The sequence below is a fragment of the Salmo salar genome, chromosome ssa06, assembly GCF_905237065.1.
Source record: "Salmo salar chromosome ssa06, Ssal_v3.1, whole genome shotgun sequence".
NCBI lineage: Eukaryota > Metazoa > Chordata > Actinopteri > Salmoniformes > Salmonidae > Salmo > Salmo salar.
In genome coordinates, this window is record NC_059447.1 from 22,130,591 (window position 1) to 22,147,675 (window position 17,085).

A 17,085-nucleotide genomic window follows, 5' to 3' on the forward strand; every position below is an offset into this window, starting at 1 on the left:
CTAGGTAATATTGTTGAGTGTTAGAAAGCACATTGTAGCCCAACTATTTTTGATCAATTCCATGAGTCTTCGCGAGATATGAGACAGATCCATGCAGGTGGAATTGTTGAGCTATCTGACGTAAGACAATGTAGCCTGTCAGAGTTCTCCCTTTCACTCTTCTCTGCTCGTAAGCTCACCAATCATGTTCAGCCTTGGAATGTCTAGAACTCTATTGGAGGGATGAGACACCATTCTTCTACGTGAAATTCCGTAATTTGATGTTTTGTTGATGGTGGTGGAAAATGCTGTCTCAGGCACCGCTCCAGAAACTCCCATAAGTGTTCAATTGGGTTGAGATCTGGTGACTGAGACAGGATGATGGGATGTTACTTGTTTAATTAACTCAGGAACCACACCTGTGGGGAAGAACCTGTTTTCAATCTACTTTGTATCCTTCATTTACTCCAAGTGTTTCCATTATTTTGGTAGTTACCTGCAGGATAGAGGTTGACTACAACCGAAACAGAGGTCACAGATTTTACTGACTCAAACTACAAGTTTGACTTTTCTTTTACTCAAATGTACACTCAAACTATACAGGATAAGTACAGCCTCTAGTTAAATTGCTCACAGACTGGCACGCATAGCTGCAGGAAGTAGTTTGGGGGTTTATTCATGTTTTCTTGTAAATGTGCTGTAGCCCCATCAGCACCCCTACTTCCAGGGGCTATGCTGGTACCTGGCAGCTCTAACTACATACTCCAGCAGAAAAATAGTGACATTTGACATGTTAGGTCTACATATAGCTAGCCCTCCTGGACTCATCACTACAACCTATAGCCTATTCACTGTCTGACCATGCCATTCAAGTGGGGGAAAGAAGTCTCCCTGAGTACTGAACCTCAATTCTATTAAACATTAATATTCACTGCATTAGTACATCGTTATAAACAACATGTGTGCTGTAAGAGGCTATGGACTGACAAGAAACCTGATTTAATTTCCAAACCGAACTCACTGTTGACTACTTTAGACTAGATAAAGGCTCTCACCTTGCACTCACGATATTAGAGACCTCATCCAAAAACACTTTGGCATGCACGGGATGGTGTTCACTTCTGAAACTCCAGGCATTTTTTTACAAACAGATCGAACAGAACTCACAAGGCAAAGCATGACTCGTCTGTGCTGGGATCCGATGATGACGTGGTCCGAATCTCAGCGAGCTTGAACAGATGATGATGAGCGGGAGCGCCCCGGCCCGCGCGCGCGCCCCATATTAATCTGTTGAAGCTAGGTCGCTGTCTTTTCAGCACCATGGACCGTGTGGAGAGAAACCTTTCCGAGCAGCAACAACCTGCAACAACTTCGTGACTAGAATCAATTCTACACCTTTTACTGGGATAGTAACTTTCTTTCGGTAAAATTAGAATTGCCTTGCTATTAATTCATTTAGGTTTGGAGAGGGAACACGGATTGCTCTATGCCATTTGCGACTAGGGCATTTATCATTATGTTGTTGGATGGCTTATGATAGTATTTGATTGCAGCTCTCAGACAATTAATCTAAATTGTTTTGAAGTTCTGTTGACTTTAGTAAATGATCTCGTGTCAGTTCCGAAGTCCAGAACTATGTCTACCATCTGATTTATGTTATTGTGCGTTTTGGTGTTGAATACAAGAGTTTAGCCTAGGCTATTTAACCTATCGATGTGATTCAACGAAGAACATTAATTTCGGGAGGAGTTTTCCAAACATACAAGGAATCTGTGCTCGTATCCGGCATGCTTGCTTTCTTAGTTGGACTTTTATACCTAGTGAGTGGCCGCACGGTGCGCGCTCAGGATGCGACAGGTAGCCGCTTCTTCTGCTCCGCCATCCCGGCGGACGCCGACCCTAGCTGCTCGTTCGACCCCAACGGTAACCGCGTGCAGAGCACCAGCCCCGTGGAGGACGAGCTACGGAACACCATCCTTCAACTCCGAGAGACCATCCTCCAGCAGAAGGAGACTATCGTGAGTCAGCAGGGCACTATAAAGGAGCTGAACTCCAAACTGGCCCGCTGCGAGGCGGCCGCGGAGGACTCTGCGGGCAGGTCCAGGGGCCAGAGCTCCAGGCGGAAGGACTACAGTAAGAACACAATGGGAGACCTTCCCAGGGACCCCACGGAAACTATAGACCAGTTGGGAAAGACCATGCAGGGGCTCAAGGGTCGGTTGGAGAATCTGGAGGTGAGATAAGGAGGCTGTAGTGGCTACAGTAAATTATATAATTCATGTCAAATGTATTTTTTATTATTATACACTGTAGCATTTTTGTATGGAGGTTAATATATGAATATACCCCTATATGAATATGGATGTTTGTGGTTATAGCTACAGTAAATAATAATGATCATGCTTTTCATATCGCTCTTACATTGTGTATGGAGGTTACTCAGCCCTTTTACCTTTTCACCACAAATGTGTAGCACCCACCACATCAGACATGTCTGATACTGAATGTAGCCTACACGAAAATACACTACCCACTTACTCTTCCTTAACACCAAAGGGTAATGTAGTGTAGTATGGCAGAAGCATGCTGCTTATCCTTGATGAATCAAAGCAGCTGATATGAATAGACAATCAGCACACATAAATTGGTGTTAAAAGTGTCAGGCACCATCCGTGGAGAAGTCGAGCAGAGATGTGTATTTTCAATAATTCATATTCATTTTTCCATGCGGCACCACACGCAGTCTTGTCATTTTTCCAACTGCTTGTGCAATTTATGTCGCAAATCATACAAACATTTCCCCTGGCTTTGTATCCACTGTATCACGGAGGAGGTCCTATCTACGCAGCAAACAGACAAAGAAAAAAAAGGCCTATTGTGGGTATGCCCACCATAGAATCCAATTCTAATTCTATGATGCCCACAGCTTGGTTAGTTAAGGTGATTCATCTCATTAATCTATTATTTTGTCGTCACAATCAAAGTCATGTGGGAGTGGCAGCCCCTGGCATAATCACAATCACACAGATTGCAGTTCTTTCTGGTGCCAGTGAATAAGTGTGCTGGTCTCACGTGGCTATATGATGATCATATCTCTGGTTGCATCCCAAATGGCACCCTGTTACCTTTATATCGCACTACAAGGGAAAGGATGCTATTTGAGACGCAGACCGTATCTCTCTGATAATATTGAGGTCATGTATGTTATTGTAACTGTGCAATCCGTTTGCGGCTGATGTAGCCTTTATTTATAAGCACCAATCCTTTATGTCGTTAGTAGATATAATACATGATTGCACAGTGTGGAATAAAACTGATAAAACAATTACATTAAAGTGCAATAGGAAATAAATAGGTTTACATCTCTCTCTCTCTCTCTCTCTCTCTCTCTCTATATATATATATATATATATATATATATATATATATATATATATATATATATATAGAGAGAGAGAGAGAGAGAGAGAGAGAGAGAGAGAGAGATGTAAACCTATTTATTTCATATTGCACTTTACTGTAATTGTTTTAACTGTTACAGTATATAGTCGGACGTTTACATACACCTTAGCCAAATACATTTAAACTCAGTTTTTCACAATTCATTGTGACATTTAATCCTAGTAAAAATGCCCAGTTAGGATCACCACTTTATTTTAAGAATGCGAAATGTCAGAATAATAATAGAGAATTATTTATTTTAGCTTTTATTTCTTTCATCACATTCCCAGTGGGTCAGAAGTTTACATACACTCAATTAGTATTTGCTAGAATTGCCTTTAAATTGTTTAACTTGGGTCAAACGTTTCGGGTAGCCTTCCACAAGCTTCCTACAATAAGTTGGGTGAATTTTGGCCCATTCCTCCTGACAGAGCTCGTGTAACTGAATCAGGTTTGTAGGCGTCCTTGCTTGCACACACTTTTTCAATTCTGCCCACAAATGTTATATAGTATTGAGGTCAGGGCTTTGTGATGGCCACTCCAATACCTTGACTTTGTTGTCCTTAAGCCATTTTGCCACAACTTTGGAAGTATGCTTGAGGTCATTGGCCATTTGGAAGACCCATTTGCGACCAAGCTTTAACTTCCTGACTGATGTCTTGAGATGTTGCTTCAATATATCCACATAATTTTCTTTCCTCATGATGCCATCTATTTTGCGAAGTGCACCTGTCCCTCCTGCAGCAAAGCACCCCCACAACATGATGCTGCCACCCCTGTGCTTCACGGTTGGGATGGTGTTCTTCGGCTTGCAAGCCTCCCCCTTTTTCCTCCAAATATAACAATGGTCATTATGGCCAAACAGTTCTATTTTTGTTTCAACAGACCAGACAACATTTCTCCAAAAAGTACGATCTTTTTCCCCATGTGCAGTTGCAAACCGTAGTCTGGCTTTTTTATGGCGGTTTTGGAGCAGTGGCTTCCTTGCAGAGTGGCCTTTCAGGTTATGTCGATATAGGCCTTGTTTTACTGCGGATATAGATACTTTTGTACCTGTTTCCTCCAGCATCTTCACAAGGTCCTTTGCTGTTGTTCTGTGATTGATTTGCACTTTTGGCACCAAAGTACGTTCATCTCTAGGAGACAGAACGCGTCTCCTTCCTGAGCGGTATGACGGCTGCGTGGTGCCATTGTGTTTATACTTGTGTACTATTGTTTGTACAGATGAACGTGGTACCTTCACGCGTTTCGAAATTGCTCCCAAGGATGAACCAGACTTGTGGAGGTCTACAATTTTTTTCTGAGGTCTTGGCTGATTTATTTTGATTTTCCCATGATGTCAAGCAAAGAGGCACTGAGTTTGAAGGTAGGCCTTGAAATACATCCACAGGTACACCTCCAATTGACTCAAATGATGTCAATTAGCCTATCAGAAGCTTCTAAAGCCATGACATAATTTTCTGGAATTTTACAAGCTGTTTAAAGGCACAGTCAACTTAGTGTATGTAAAACTCTGACCCACTGGAATTGTGATACAGTGAATTATAAGTGAAATAATCTGTCTGTAAACAATTGTTGGAAAAATGACTTGTGTCATGCACAAAGTAGATGTCCTAACTGACTTGCCAAACTATAGTTTGTGAACAAGAAATTTGTGGATTGGTTGAAAAACGAATTTAATGACTCCAACCTAAGTGTATGTAAACTTCCGACTTCAACTGTGTATATATATATTTCTCTCTCTTTCCTTCTCTCTCTCTTCCTCTCTCTCTCCACATATATGCTTAATACATGACAAAAAAATCAGTGATATAGGTCATTCCATCAGTTTTTTTTTATAACTCTCATAATCTTATGCACAAGGCAAATTTCTTCCTCTGGGGTTAGACCCCTCATAAATAAGCAGGACAAATTCAAATGAATGATTTTCAAAAGTGTGCTTGTGTGTGTTTGTTTTTGTGTTTGGGGTGATGCACTTAATTATTACTCCAACGGGTCCCTGAAAGGACCTCCCCAACGTATATATTGTCCCTGTTCCTTGATCCTACCCCCACTCTGAACACAGCAGAACGCAACCTGTGACTGAACGACAGAACGTCCGGATCGGGGATTAACTCTCTCTCTCCTCCCTCCACCACAGCAGCAGCAGTTGCGTGCCAACACGTCAGCAGCAGCAGCAGCAGGTGCGGGTGGGAATGCAGTGGGGCCCCTACCGGCGGAGCTGCGGGAGCTGCTGAAGCACCGTTTGGGGGCCCTAGAGGGCCAGCTTCTGAGGAAGGTGGCCGAGCTGGAGGAAGAGAAAAGCCAGCTGTACAACGAGACGGCCGCCCACCGTCAGCGTACCGAGAGCACCCTCACCTCACTGCTGGAGAGGATCACAGAGCTGGAGAGAAGTAAGTGATATTTTCTCACTGACCCTCCCTCAATCTTACTATTTCTCATCCTCACTCTTTCTCAGTCTCCATCTTTATTTACCCAGGCCAGAGGATCACAGAGCTGGAGAGAAGGGGGTTTATTCCCCCTCACTCCCCTCGTTCTCACCCTCACTCCCCTCGTTCCCACCCTCACTCCCCTCGTTCTCACCCTCACTCCCCTCGTTCCCACCCTCACTCCCCTCGTTCCCACCCTCACTCCCCTCGTTCTCACCCTCACTCCGCTCGTTCTCACCCTCACTCCCCTCGTTCCCACCCTCACTCCCCTCGTTCCCACCCTCACTCCCTTTCTCCCTCTATTTTAGCAGGTCCCCTAAACTCACCTCCCCCTGCATCCTCTCTCTGTGGCCTTCTCTTGCTGTTTCTCTTTCTTTGATTCTCACACCCTTTCTCTCTCTCTCTCTCTCTCTCTCTCTCTCTCTCTCTCTCTCTCTGCCTCTCCTTGCTTATTATCTCTCTCTGTTGGAGATCAGAAAATAGCTGGAGAGAAATTCAGGGACCTCTTCATCCCTCTCGATCCTCCTTTGACTACAGACCCAACCACTCACGTTCTGACTGTGACTGCCTCTTCCTCCTTATTTTGGATACTACAACACACATACATTATTTTGTTTATTCGGGATCCCCAATAGCTGTTACTATAGCAGCAGAGACTTATGCTGAGATTTGGGTGGGGAGGCAGAGACCGTCTGACCATCCGATGCCTGTCATTGATCAGGCTCTCTCCATGCACCCGAGTCTTCTCATTTTGATTCTGCCCCTCTCTCCCTCTAATTCATTATTTTCTTGCATTCTTCTCTGTTTCTCTCTCTTTTGCTCTCACTCTCATCTTACTGCTTCCAGAAAGACAGACTGTCTCTGATTCTCTCTCACTCTCATTGTAACAGATGTGTATATAATGCTGCCTTACTGACACCTCATCAGTGTTTCAATTAAGACTGGAAACAATACAAGCTGTTATACTTCCACCAACCAGTGCCCATCCACATTTGTATTAATGCTCAATCATCATCATAATGTATGCCATTTAGCAGCTGCTTTTGTCCAAAGCGACTTACGGTCATGCGTGTATACATTTTACGTATGGGTGACACATTTGTTTTACCTAGGCTAATTCATTTCTTAAAAAATGAAGGAGGAGTGAGAGAGACAGAGAGAAAGAGAGAGAAAGAGAAATATATTTCATAATTTTTTTATACTTGCAAATGCAGCTAGCTAGTTTAGCCTACTCAAACACCCGACTCAGAGGGATGCTATGCTACAGTATGTTAGCTAGCTGGGTATGACTATCCAACACTGGAACTCTTCCAAGTCAAGGTAAACATTTGGTTTTACTAATTTATTGCCGCCGGGGCCCGCCAGTGTAACTGCTAACCTGGTTACTAACTGTCCACTGTACTACATGATTGTAGCAGGTTTACTAACGCGTTATTTACATTAGCTATATTGACTCTGACGTTACATTAGCTAATATGGTGACAATGAAGTAGGCTGTGTGTAGTGGTTATGATATGAATGTTTGGCTTGGAAAGATTTTTTGGCCTGATCACAGACAGTTGATGTGTTGTGCATTGAAGTCCACAAGCGAAGGGACAAGGTGAGAGGAGGAGAGCACGTAGATGTGAGAAGGAATACAATGAGATGTTTGTATATGGCTATGAAAGTTAACATTCTGCCAAATAAAGCAAACGGAACAAAACGGGGGTAAACATACCTGAATTTGTCCAATAGAAACTCTCGTTTGCAACTGTTAGACTAATGATTACACCCTAGATCAGCTAGATACAGGCAATATTGTGCAAGGCTGTATTGAATGTGTCACTGTCTGTCCATGTGTCACTGTCTGTCACCTCAAATCTTTCTCTCGACCTGTGTGCACCTACTGTATGTTGTAAACTTTAATTCATAGGCTAGGTTGTAGCAACCTCATGATGGGTACAGGAAAAATTGTAGCATAATTTAGTAGCTTAAACCTATGGATGTTACATTGAACTGGGTGAATGGAATATGAATGACAGTCATCTAATATGCTGTAACATAAATAAGGCCAATTAAAAAAAAGAATTGTCCTCCCTCATTTTAAACGGCACCGACCGCCACTGTCATCATCACCATCACCATGACCATCACCAACATCGAACCCTTACAGCCAATTTACGACAGTCCAACATCGAACCCTTACAGCCAATTTACGACAGTCCAACATCGAACCCTTACAGCCAATTTACAACAGTCCTACATCGAACCCTTACAGCCAATTTACGACAGTCCAACATCGAACCCTTACAGCCAATTTACAACAGTCCAACATCAAACCCTTACAGCCAATTTACGACAGTCCAACATCGAACCCTTACAGCCAATTTACGACAGTCCAACATCGAACCCTTACAGCCAATTTACGACAGTCCAACATCGAACCCTTACAGCCAATTTACTACAGTCCTACATCGAACCCTTACAGCCAATTTACGACAGTCCAACATCGAACCCTTACAGCCAATTTACGACAGTCCTACATCGAACCCTTACAGCCAATTTACGACAGTCCTACATCGAACCCTTACAGCCAATTTACGACAGTCCAACATCGAACCCTTACAGCCAATTTACGACAGTCCAACATCAAACCCTTACAGCCAATTTACGACAGTCCAACATCAAACCCTTACAGCCAATTTACGACAGTCCTACATCGTCAAAGTCAGCGGCCCACTACCCATCCTTGCTCATTAGCTTTATAGAGGGCAGTGGTAGTAGACAGTGGTAGTAGACAGTGATAGTAGATAGTGGTAGTAAACAGTTGTAGTAGACAGTGGTAGTAGACAGTTGTAGTAGACAGTGGTAGTAGACAGTGGTAGTAGACAGTTGTAGTAGACAGTGGTAGTAAGCAGTTGTAGTAGACAGTGGTAGTAGACAGTGGTAGTAGACAGTGGTAGTAGGCAGTGGTAGTAGACAGTTGTAGTAGACAGTTGTAGTAGACAGTGGTAGTAAGCAGTTGTAGTAGGCAGTGGTAGTAGACAGTGGTAGTAGACAGTTGTAGTAGACAGTTGTAGTAGACAGTTGTAGTAGACAGTGGTAGTAGACAGTTGTAGTAGACAGTGGTAGTAGACAGTGGTAGTAGGCAGTTGTAGTAGACAGTGGTAGTAGACAGTGGTAGTAGACAGTGGTAGTAGGCGGTGGTAGTAGACAGTACTAACAGTGGAAGGCTGTCTGTCTACTTTGGACGATGCACCGTTGGGTTACTACTATCATCGGCTTGCTTTCCATAGTAACCAATGGTTCAATAAGAGCCCCCTATGTCGGCAGACTCAGACACGGTGGTGTTTGTGAACAGTGCAGGTCATGACCGATGAAAGTGATGGATACTACCTCTATCTAATCATTATCTAATCATTTTCACACCTCTGTTTGTCTTCAGGTAACAACGCATTTAAGTCGCCCGAGGATTTCAAGGTGTCTCTCCCCCTGCGCACCAACTACCTGTACGGACGCATCAAGAAGAGTCTCCCTGAGATGTATGCCTTCACAGTGTGTATGTGGCTGAAGTCCAGCGCCAGCCCTGGTATAGGAACCCCCTTCTCCTACGGGGTGCCAGGACAGGCCAATGAAATCGTGCTCATCGAGTGGGGCAACAACCCCATAGAGCTGTTGGTCAACGACAAAGTAAGTCCTAGTCTTTTATTGATTGTCCATTACAAAAACAACTCCTGGGCTATGGCGACGAAAGACTAATTTACTCTAAAGAACTTGGTTACAGTTGAGCATGTATCATTGTGCATTTTCTATTACAAAAACAAACTGTGACGATTGAATAGACACAGAACGATCAAGCCAGCACAGAAAAGGAACTGAAATGGAGTCATGTTGTAGTCCTTCCAGTCTGTTTTCAGGGGGTAGATCCAACAGTTTCTTGAACCTGGGTCCAGCGACTATCAAGGCAACACCATGGCCGTTACACCAAGAGGCCCACATCTCTTGTCGAGGGTCCTAGGTTGGCTTAAGGTCGCTTCAATATTTACATTTAATACTGAAAATCAGACACTTTCCACCCTTGTTAACCAATGCTTTTTGAAGGAAGACAATTTCCAACGTGCTCAAAAAGATGCTACAATTAATATTTCATCGGTTTCTGTCTTCAAAGGAATACAACCATGGCAATCGCAGTGTTTGAATAGACAACACTAATAGTTATTTGTTCTGTGCGTTACTGCTGGATAACTGAACCTAGGGGCTCAGAGGGAATTGAGTTTGGCTGAAGTGAAGTAGGGTGGTTTTTTTCCAGTTGTGGGGTTGGATTTGGGTTTGTGTTGGGCATCTGGTTTATTGGCAGAGCCAGTTTTCCCCACAGTTCTGGTTTCACCATGCATTATGCATGTGTGTATGTCAGACAAACACTAGAAATGAAGAGAGAGAGAGAAGGGAGGGGGGGGGGGAGGGGGGGAGCAGGAGCAGAGTATACAGGAAGGTAGAAGAGGGAACCAATATAGCACCAGAGATTAGAGGAACCAATACAGCACCAGAGATTAGAGGAACCAATACAGCACCAGAGATTAGAGGAACCAATACAGCACCAGAGAATAGAGGAACCAATATAGCACCAGAGAATAGAGGAACCAATACAGCACCAGAGATTAGAGGAACCAATACAGCACCAGAGAACAAAGCAACCAATACAGCACCAGAGAACAGAGGAACCAATACAGCATCAGAGAATAGAGGAACCAATACAGCACCAGAGAACAGAGGTACCAATACAGCACCAGAGAACAGAGGTACCAATACAGCACCAGAGAACAAAGCAACCAATACAGCACCAGAGAACAAAGCAACCAATACAGCACCAGAAAACAGAGGAACCAATACAGCACCAGAGAACAGAGGAACCAATACAGCACCAGAGAACAGAGGAACCAATACAGCACCAGAGAACAGAGGAACCAATACAGCACCGGAGAACAGTGCAACCAATACAGAACCACAGAATAGAGGAACCAATATAGCACCAGAGAACAGAGGAACCAATGAAAGTGTTAGTGAGTGTGAGAGAGGAGGAAATCATGAATATAACACTAATTTTCGTATCAAAATGTTTTAAAACCTAACTAACACGACCAAGGTCTGCATGGTGATTCCTGGTAATATAATCAACAGTTTAAGGTTAGAATGTTACACCATGTTCTTTTTTCAATGGTACACCATTCATCTGGTGCAGATGCTCTAGTGCTCCAAAATGAGATTCATTAAAGATAGAGAGAAAATCTGCCCTGGATCAAATCCATTCCACATACCTGTTGCATCTCATTATTTTGGCTTCTGTAAGGAGTTAAAGGATTCGTTCACTATTATAGAACCGTATCTCTAGTTTGGATGTAAATGGCATGTTTTAGAAGGGCCCAGATACTGTAGCAATTTCACTTGGTTTTGAGAAACATACTTCTCTGTGTAGCACAGCTGGTAACAGAAACCGCTCGAGTTGCATAAAATGGAATAACTTTGTGGATAAAGTTTGGAAATGCATAATTTAATGTGTACAACATCTAAAGACCTACATCACTATATTGAGAGGTTTGCCGTTTCTAAAAGGACTTACTTGGGTGTTTTTGGAGCCGTTGTTTTTCCGGAGCCCCCATACTGCAGAACGAGCAATGATAAAGTCTATTCTGGGTGCGATGTTTCTTAAAAGCAAGTAAAATCACCAAGTAAAATCCCTAAGTAAAATCCCTAAGTAAAATCACCAAGTAAAATCACCAAGTAAAATCACAGAGTAAAATCACAGAGTAAAATCACAGAGTAAAATCACAGAGTAAAATCACAGAGTAAAATCACCAAGTAAAATCCCTAGGTAAAATCACTAGGTAAAATCCCTAGGTAAAATCACTAGGTAAAATCACTAGGTAAAATCACAGAGTAAAATCACAGAGTAAAATCACAAAAAAAAGGGTCTGGACCCTTCTATAAGATGACATTTTCATCCAAAATATAGATTATGTAAAATAATATTGAACCAGTCCTTTAAAGCTTTCCTAATGCCACAATATATCCACAGGGAACTTATTTTATCAACACTTTCGCAGCAGTTGGCTGCCTATTGGACAAGAGTGTAGTTAAAATATCTTTTGATGTAGTGGTTGGTTTAGGTTTAGTCAATGCCCGGATGGGGTGGTTTTATTGAATTTCTTTCTGCACCTGACAGTGTCGGATCTAAAACGTGAAATGCCCTCACACCTTTAAGGATTGCTTGCAGGTGCATTCCAGGAAATGTTGAGTAATCGTTCATAGAAAATAAACTCCCTCATCACTTGTTGTTTATTTTTTGCAAATGTTTGGGCCTCGCAGCCTTTGTCAGAGCTTTGATTAGAGAATGTTTATTGAAATATTGGTGTGGACTAAAAGACATTCTGCAACTGTTTAATCTGCCGGGCCGGGTCCTATGTAAACAACAGTTCCTGTGTTTGTTTCCAGGCCACACGGTCAGGGAGAACCTCCTGGCTCCGGGTATGATATCAGACCTAACGTCCTCAGGTTGACTAAGGCTCAGGGATATTACTAGAGGGTAGTAATTAGGTCCACAGTATCAATGCTCTGGCTGATTGGCTTTAGTGTAAATTTGATATGCTGGAACACCTTTGGAGGTCAACTGTCTAGTTTCTCATGGGAGGGATTAAGAGCAGACAGGAAATTGTTGGCAGTAGCCTCTGCATTTCATGGTCTCTATGGTCTCTATGGCTCATATAGAACCTCTATATAAAGCTAATGACTTCCACTTCCATTCTCCCCTATGCTGAATCCTCTGTGGACCATGATGTCATTGTAAAGTCTGGGCAAAGCGCTGATGTTGTAACCTTTTGTAACCTGTGCTATTTCTTTCTGGTCTTGTTTTCGAAGTGCAATCCCATATGACTGCAATTTCTACAGTATATTGTCCCTATGTCACTTTACTCTTTATAAACTATTTGTAAAGTGCTGGTGTTGTCTTGCTCCATTTGGCCCTGTGTTGTGTGACTCAGTCAAAGCTTCATTGTGCCATCTGCCCCAGTGATATATAGCACTTGTGCTCTCTTGCCACTTACGGCAGATTGTACGGTTCAACTTGAGCTCTATTGCCCTATCTGCCCTGGGATATTCTCCCTGATAGTAAAGTCTACACTAAGCTCTTAAGGGGAATCCTATCCTTCACTTGAGTGAATGTTTTTCTAAGTTTCCCATAGACATCCATGCATGACTAAGTGAAAATTGGACTTATGTGGAAATTAAGATTCACCACACAAAGACTAAAGGCTCAACAGAATAAACACAGGTATTCTCTTGCCCCTTTTGCACCAGTTAGTATAGCCCCTCTAACATGAATTACCCTCCTTGCCCCTATAAGTATTCTACATTTACATTTGAGTCATTTAGCAGACACTCTTATCCAGAGCGGCTTACAATTAAAAGTGAATCCCATCTAACGTTGTACTGCCCATCTCACCCTTCTTACCCAGGTGGCCCAGTTGCCCCTGTCGGTGAGCGACGGCCGCTGGCACCACATCTGCATCACCTGGACGACGCGGGATGGCTTCTGGGAGGCGTACCAGGACGGGGAGAGACTGGGCACCGGGGAGAACCTGGCCCCCTGGCACCCAATTAAACCTGGAGGGGTGATCATCCTGGGACAGGAACAGGTGAGGCTCAGCCAGGCTCTGATGTACTCCCACCAGAGATGGAGAGGGAGAGGGAGAGGGGGAGGGTGTGTGTTCCTCCTGGAGAGGGAGAGATGAACAGGTGAGAAGGGGGAGGCAAGGCTCTTGTCACGCTATCAACACCTCTTTACCATTACCTCACCTCTCTGCCTGCCTTAACCAGTGACAGCGCACCTTTGGGAGCATTATTAGTGTGACACTCCAACAGATATCTCCATGACAGCACCTTACTATCTCTACGGCGATGTAGTACAGAACACTGACGCTATTAAGATCGTTCCCATAGGGACCCATTAATGTAACACTACGTAGCTGTTGGGTCACATTGGTTGGACTACTTTGTTCAGCACGTGTGGTGCTAGTCTATGTGGAAAGCTACAGTGCATGTAGTCTGTCTTTCATGGATAAAATTGCAATTGCAGAGTGAAATGACAGACACACAGAGGAAACCAATAGCAGAGCAATAGATCTGTCTCATCTATCAGACGTACTATACAATAATTATTTCAATTATCGTTCTGTTCCGGCTTTGGCAAAATTGTTGATGTCTTTGAATTCTTGTTGAATGCAGAAACGATGAATCACCCAGGCTATGACGTTTGTGTATACTGATGGGATTTTAAACACAGTCCCTCTCCCTCTACAGGACATGGTGGGCGGTCGTTTCGACGCCACCCAGGCCTTCGTTGGCGAGCTGAGCCAGTTCAACATGTGGGACCGGGTCCTCCGGCCTGTGGAGATCATGGGAATGGCCAACTGCTCCTCCTACATGCCCGGGAACATTGTTCCCTGGATCGACACCAACGTAGAAGTCATGGGAGGAGCATCCAAGGCAGCATTGGAGATCTGCGAGGACCGTATGTTCGAACCGTAAAGGAGTTGGATGTGTAACGTTGTTATGACACTGGGTTCCGAAGGTTCCAGAGGCTTGAGTGGTGGTTCTGGTTCCGTGCTCTCTGTGCTGCTTCAGAAACACCCCTCAAGAAGGAAAAAGGGCTCAACGGGTATTGCCTTTGTTTACAGACCTAGATCTAGTAAATGGGTCAACTTCTTGTTTTCCCAATGTGTTTTGGTGTGATTTTCCATGCTTAAGTACATGGCTCACAAGTTCATGCCCATTCCAACGTGATTCTAACTAGAGGATTTTACAGAGAACCCACTTGAGACTGAGGACTCTATACTCTGTATTCTGTCTTTTACTCCTTTAGCTAAATATCCTTTTGACTGAGTCATGTTTGAACACAGCTCCTCTCTAAGGCATTTCAAACACTGATAATCGAGCACTGTACTGTATTCAGTGAATGTGAGCTAATATATAACCCATAGAAGCTTTTATTGTGTTGTGTGGACAGCCATTTCTGAGTTGCATGGCAAACTTCTACGGTACATTATTTGAGCTTGTGTTCCTTTGCAGTAGAAAGAACCCCCATGTTCCAGAGAGGGCTATTGATGAGTATAAAATATAAAGGCAACAGTGGAATAGACCATTGACTTCATTTGGAGTCATTTTAAACATGTGCATGTGTTTTGACCTGTCACTGAGAGCATTGAGTGCAAAAGTTAATGCATGCGTACTGTATGTGTGTATGTGTGTGCATATGTACATGCACAGGTGGGTGTGTTTACTGTAATAGCAGTTTGTGTGTGTGTGGGTGTGTGCACGCTCTCGTTGTGTAAAAGGCCCTAGAGATTAGTGACGAGGACATTCACATTCTTGTAAATCTACTCTAATACCTCTCCTCCCCTTGAGCAGCTGCCATCCCAAGCAGCTTTGTGCAGCGGCCAGCCCAGGCAGGTTAAAAGCAAAGTCGGAAAGCTGCCGAGGACTGGCGGGAAGCCGGGAATTCAGCGCTCTGTGATCCACACTGGGGGAGCGTGAGTTGGAATGGGATGGGACTGGATGGCCTTCAAGGAAGGATTTTATCCATAATCTGTGTTAGTAAATATCATGTTTGTCAAATGAATGACAAGATTAATGTGAGCTATTTTACTATCCCGTTGCATTGTATAATATAGAGGCATTTTGCTATAAGCCAGAGAGACGCTATGAAAATGAAGACTGTGAAACTAAAGATGAGAAGAGATCTGAATGTTTCTGGTTGGAACAAGACAAAAAGCACTGGAACACTTTGCTATGTTTCTGTTTGTAGAAAATGTCTTTAATTTCCTTAGGGATAAGAAAAAAGAACCACGTTCTGAATTCATGTTGTGCTTCATTCCAGTCCATTTAAACTACAGTGATTTTAAATGTGGTGTAGTGGATACATGTGTGTCAAGTTTGCATCTTCAACGCTGTTCACATTTGTTTGGCTGCAACACAATACCACAATGCCTGTCAATTCAACCCTTATCTGGTTATGGAGAGTGCAAAGGACTAACCTGATGTTAGGAAACAAATGGACGTTTGTCTCTTCCTTTCCTTTGGGACATCTTGGAAAGATATATGTTTGTAAAAACAGAACAGCAGGATTCAGAACATTTCTGATGGCCTTTGAGAATGTATAATGCAGTAATGTTTTAAAGGGGTACACACCTATCATTTTAGAACATTTAAAAGTTATTCTACATATGAATGTCCTTTTATGTGTTATATAAATGTATCTGAAGGTTTTATTTCTGTAGAGAAGATTTAATTTCTTGTATTTTATTAGCATTTCTGCTCATGAGTTAATTTGTTTACCTGCACTGAATCACTGTTTCATTCAGAATGTTAGTGGAAAAAGGACACCTTCTTTCAAAATGTTCAATGGCCTTTTTTTTTAGCACCGAATGTGCTTTTTATTTGCGGATGATTCAACTCATAAAGTTGGAATCCTTTATGGTGAAACAGCCACGTCCGTTTGGGATATTACAACAACAGAGAAGTTACTGCAAACAACAAACCCTGTTTTTCACCTCGGACATCATTGCACTACCTTTTTTTTTTACAATGCCGTGTGACAAAACAATAACAACGGTGGTGGGATGACCAGTAACGCTGCTTTCCCCTACTGTGGATTCCATCTTTCAGTTCAGCAAATATCATTTGTATTTTTGTCCTACAATGCAACCTTGGAATTGTGAAAAGATAAATGAGAAAGAAGAAAGGATTCAGCTGTTGCTTTAACCTCATCTTCATCTACCATTTATGTTCTGTGTCTCCATGCAGTGTGGTTGGATGTCCTCTTGCACCTAATAAAATATTCAAAATCCAAATACGAACAATCGTGACATCAGAAAGAGTTCAAGTGTTGAATAGAGTCATGGGTCAGCTGCGGAGTGCGGTGGAGGCTGGTGCAGGGAGAAAGGGGAGAATGGACCTCCCTTGTACTATTGAAAGACATTAAAGATAATGCAACATATTTAAAAACCATCCTTGTAATCAAACTATACTAAATACTGTATACTCACATGTCGGCTATTTCACTGTAGTAGGAGTATATACAGTCCCATGTGAGGATAAACAGGATAACGTCCAGTAAAACAGTTCCTCTGTCCTGTTCAGATTACCTAGGCTCAGTGGCTACTCATACTGCCTCCCCTTCTATCAATACAGATTCATCATAACCAAA

At 42.9% G+C, this 17,085-nt stretch overlaps 1 protein-coding gene across 1 annotated transcript; it reads left to right on the forward strand.

Annotated features, from left to right (window-relative positions):
* The first annotated feature begins 1,265 nt into the window (after positions 1-1,265).
* On the forward strand, positions 1,266-16,729 carry LOC106606674 (neuronal pentraxin-2). Its single transcript, XM_045719964.1, has 5 exons — positions 1,266-2,213; positions 5,561-5,813; positions 9,274-9,518; positions 13,337-13,516; positions 14,181-16,729. Exons 1-5 carry the CDS (start codon positions 1,767-1,769, stop codon positions 14,406-14,408), a joined length of 1,353 nt encoding a protein of 450 aa, XP_045575920.1. The 5' UTR covers positions 1,266-1,766; the 3' UTR covers positions 14,409-16,729.
* Positions 16,730-17,085: the final 356 nt, after the last annotated feature.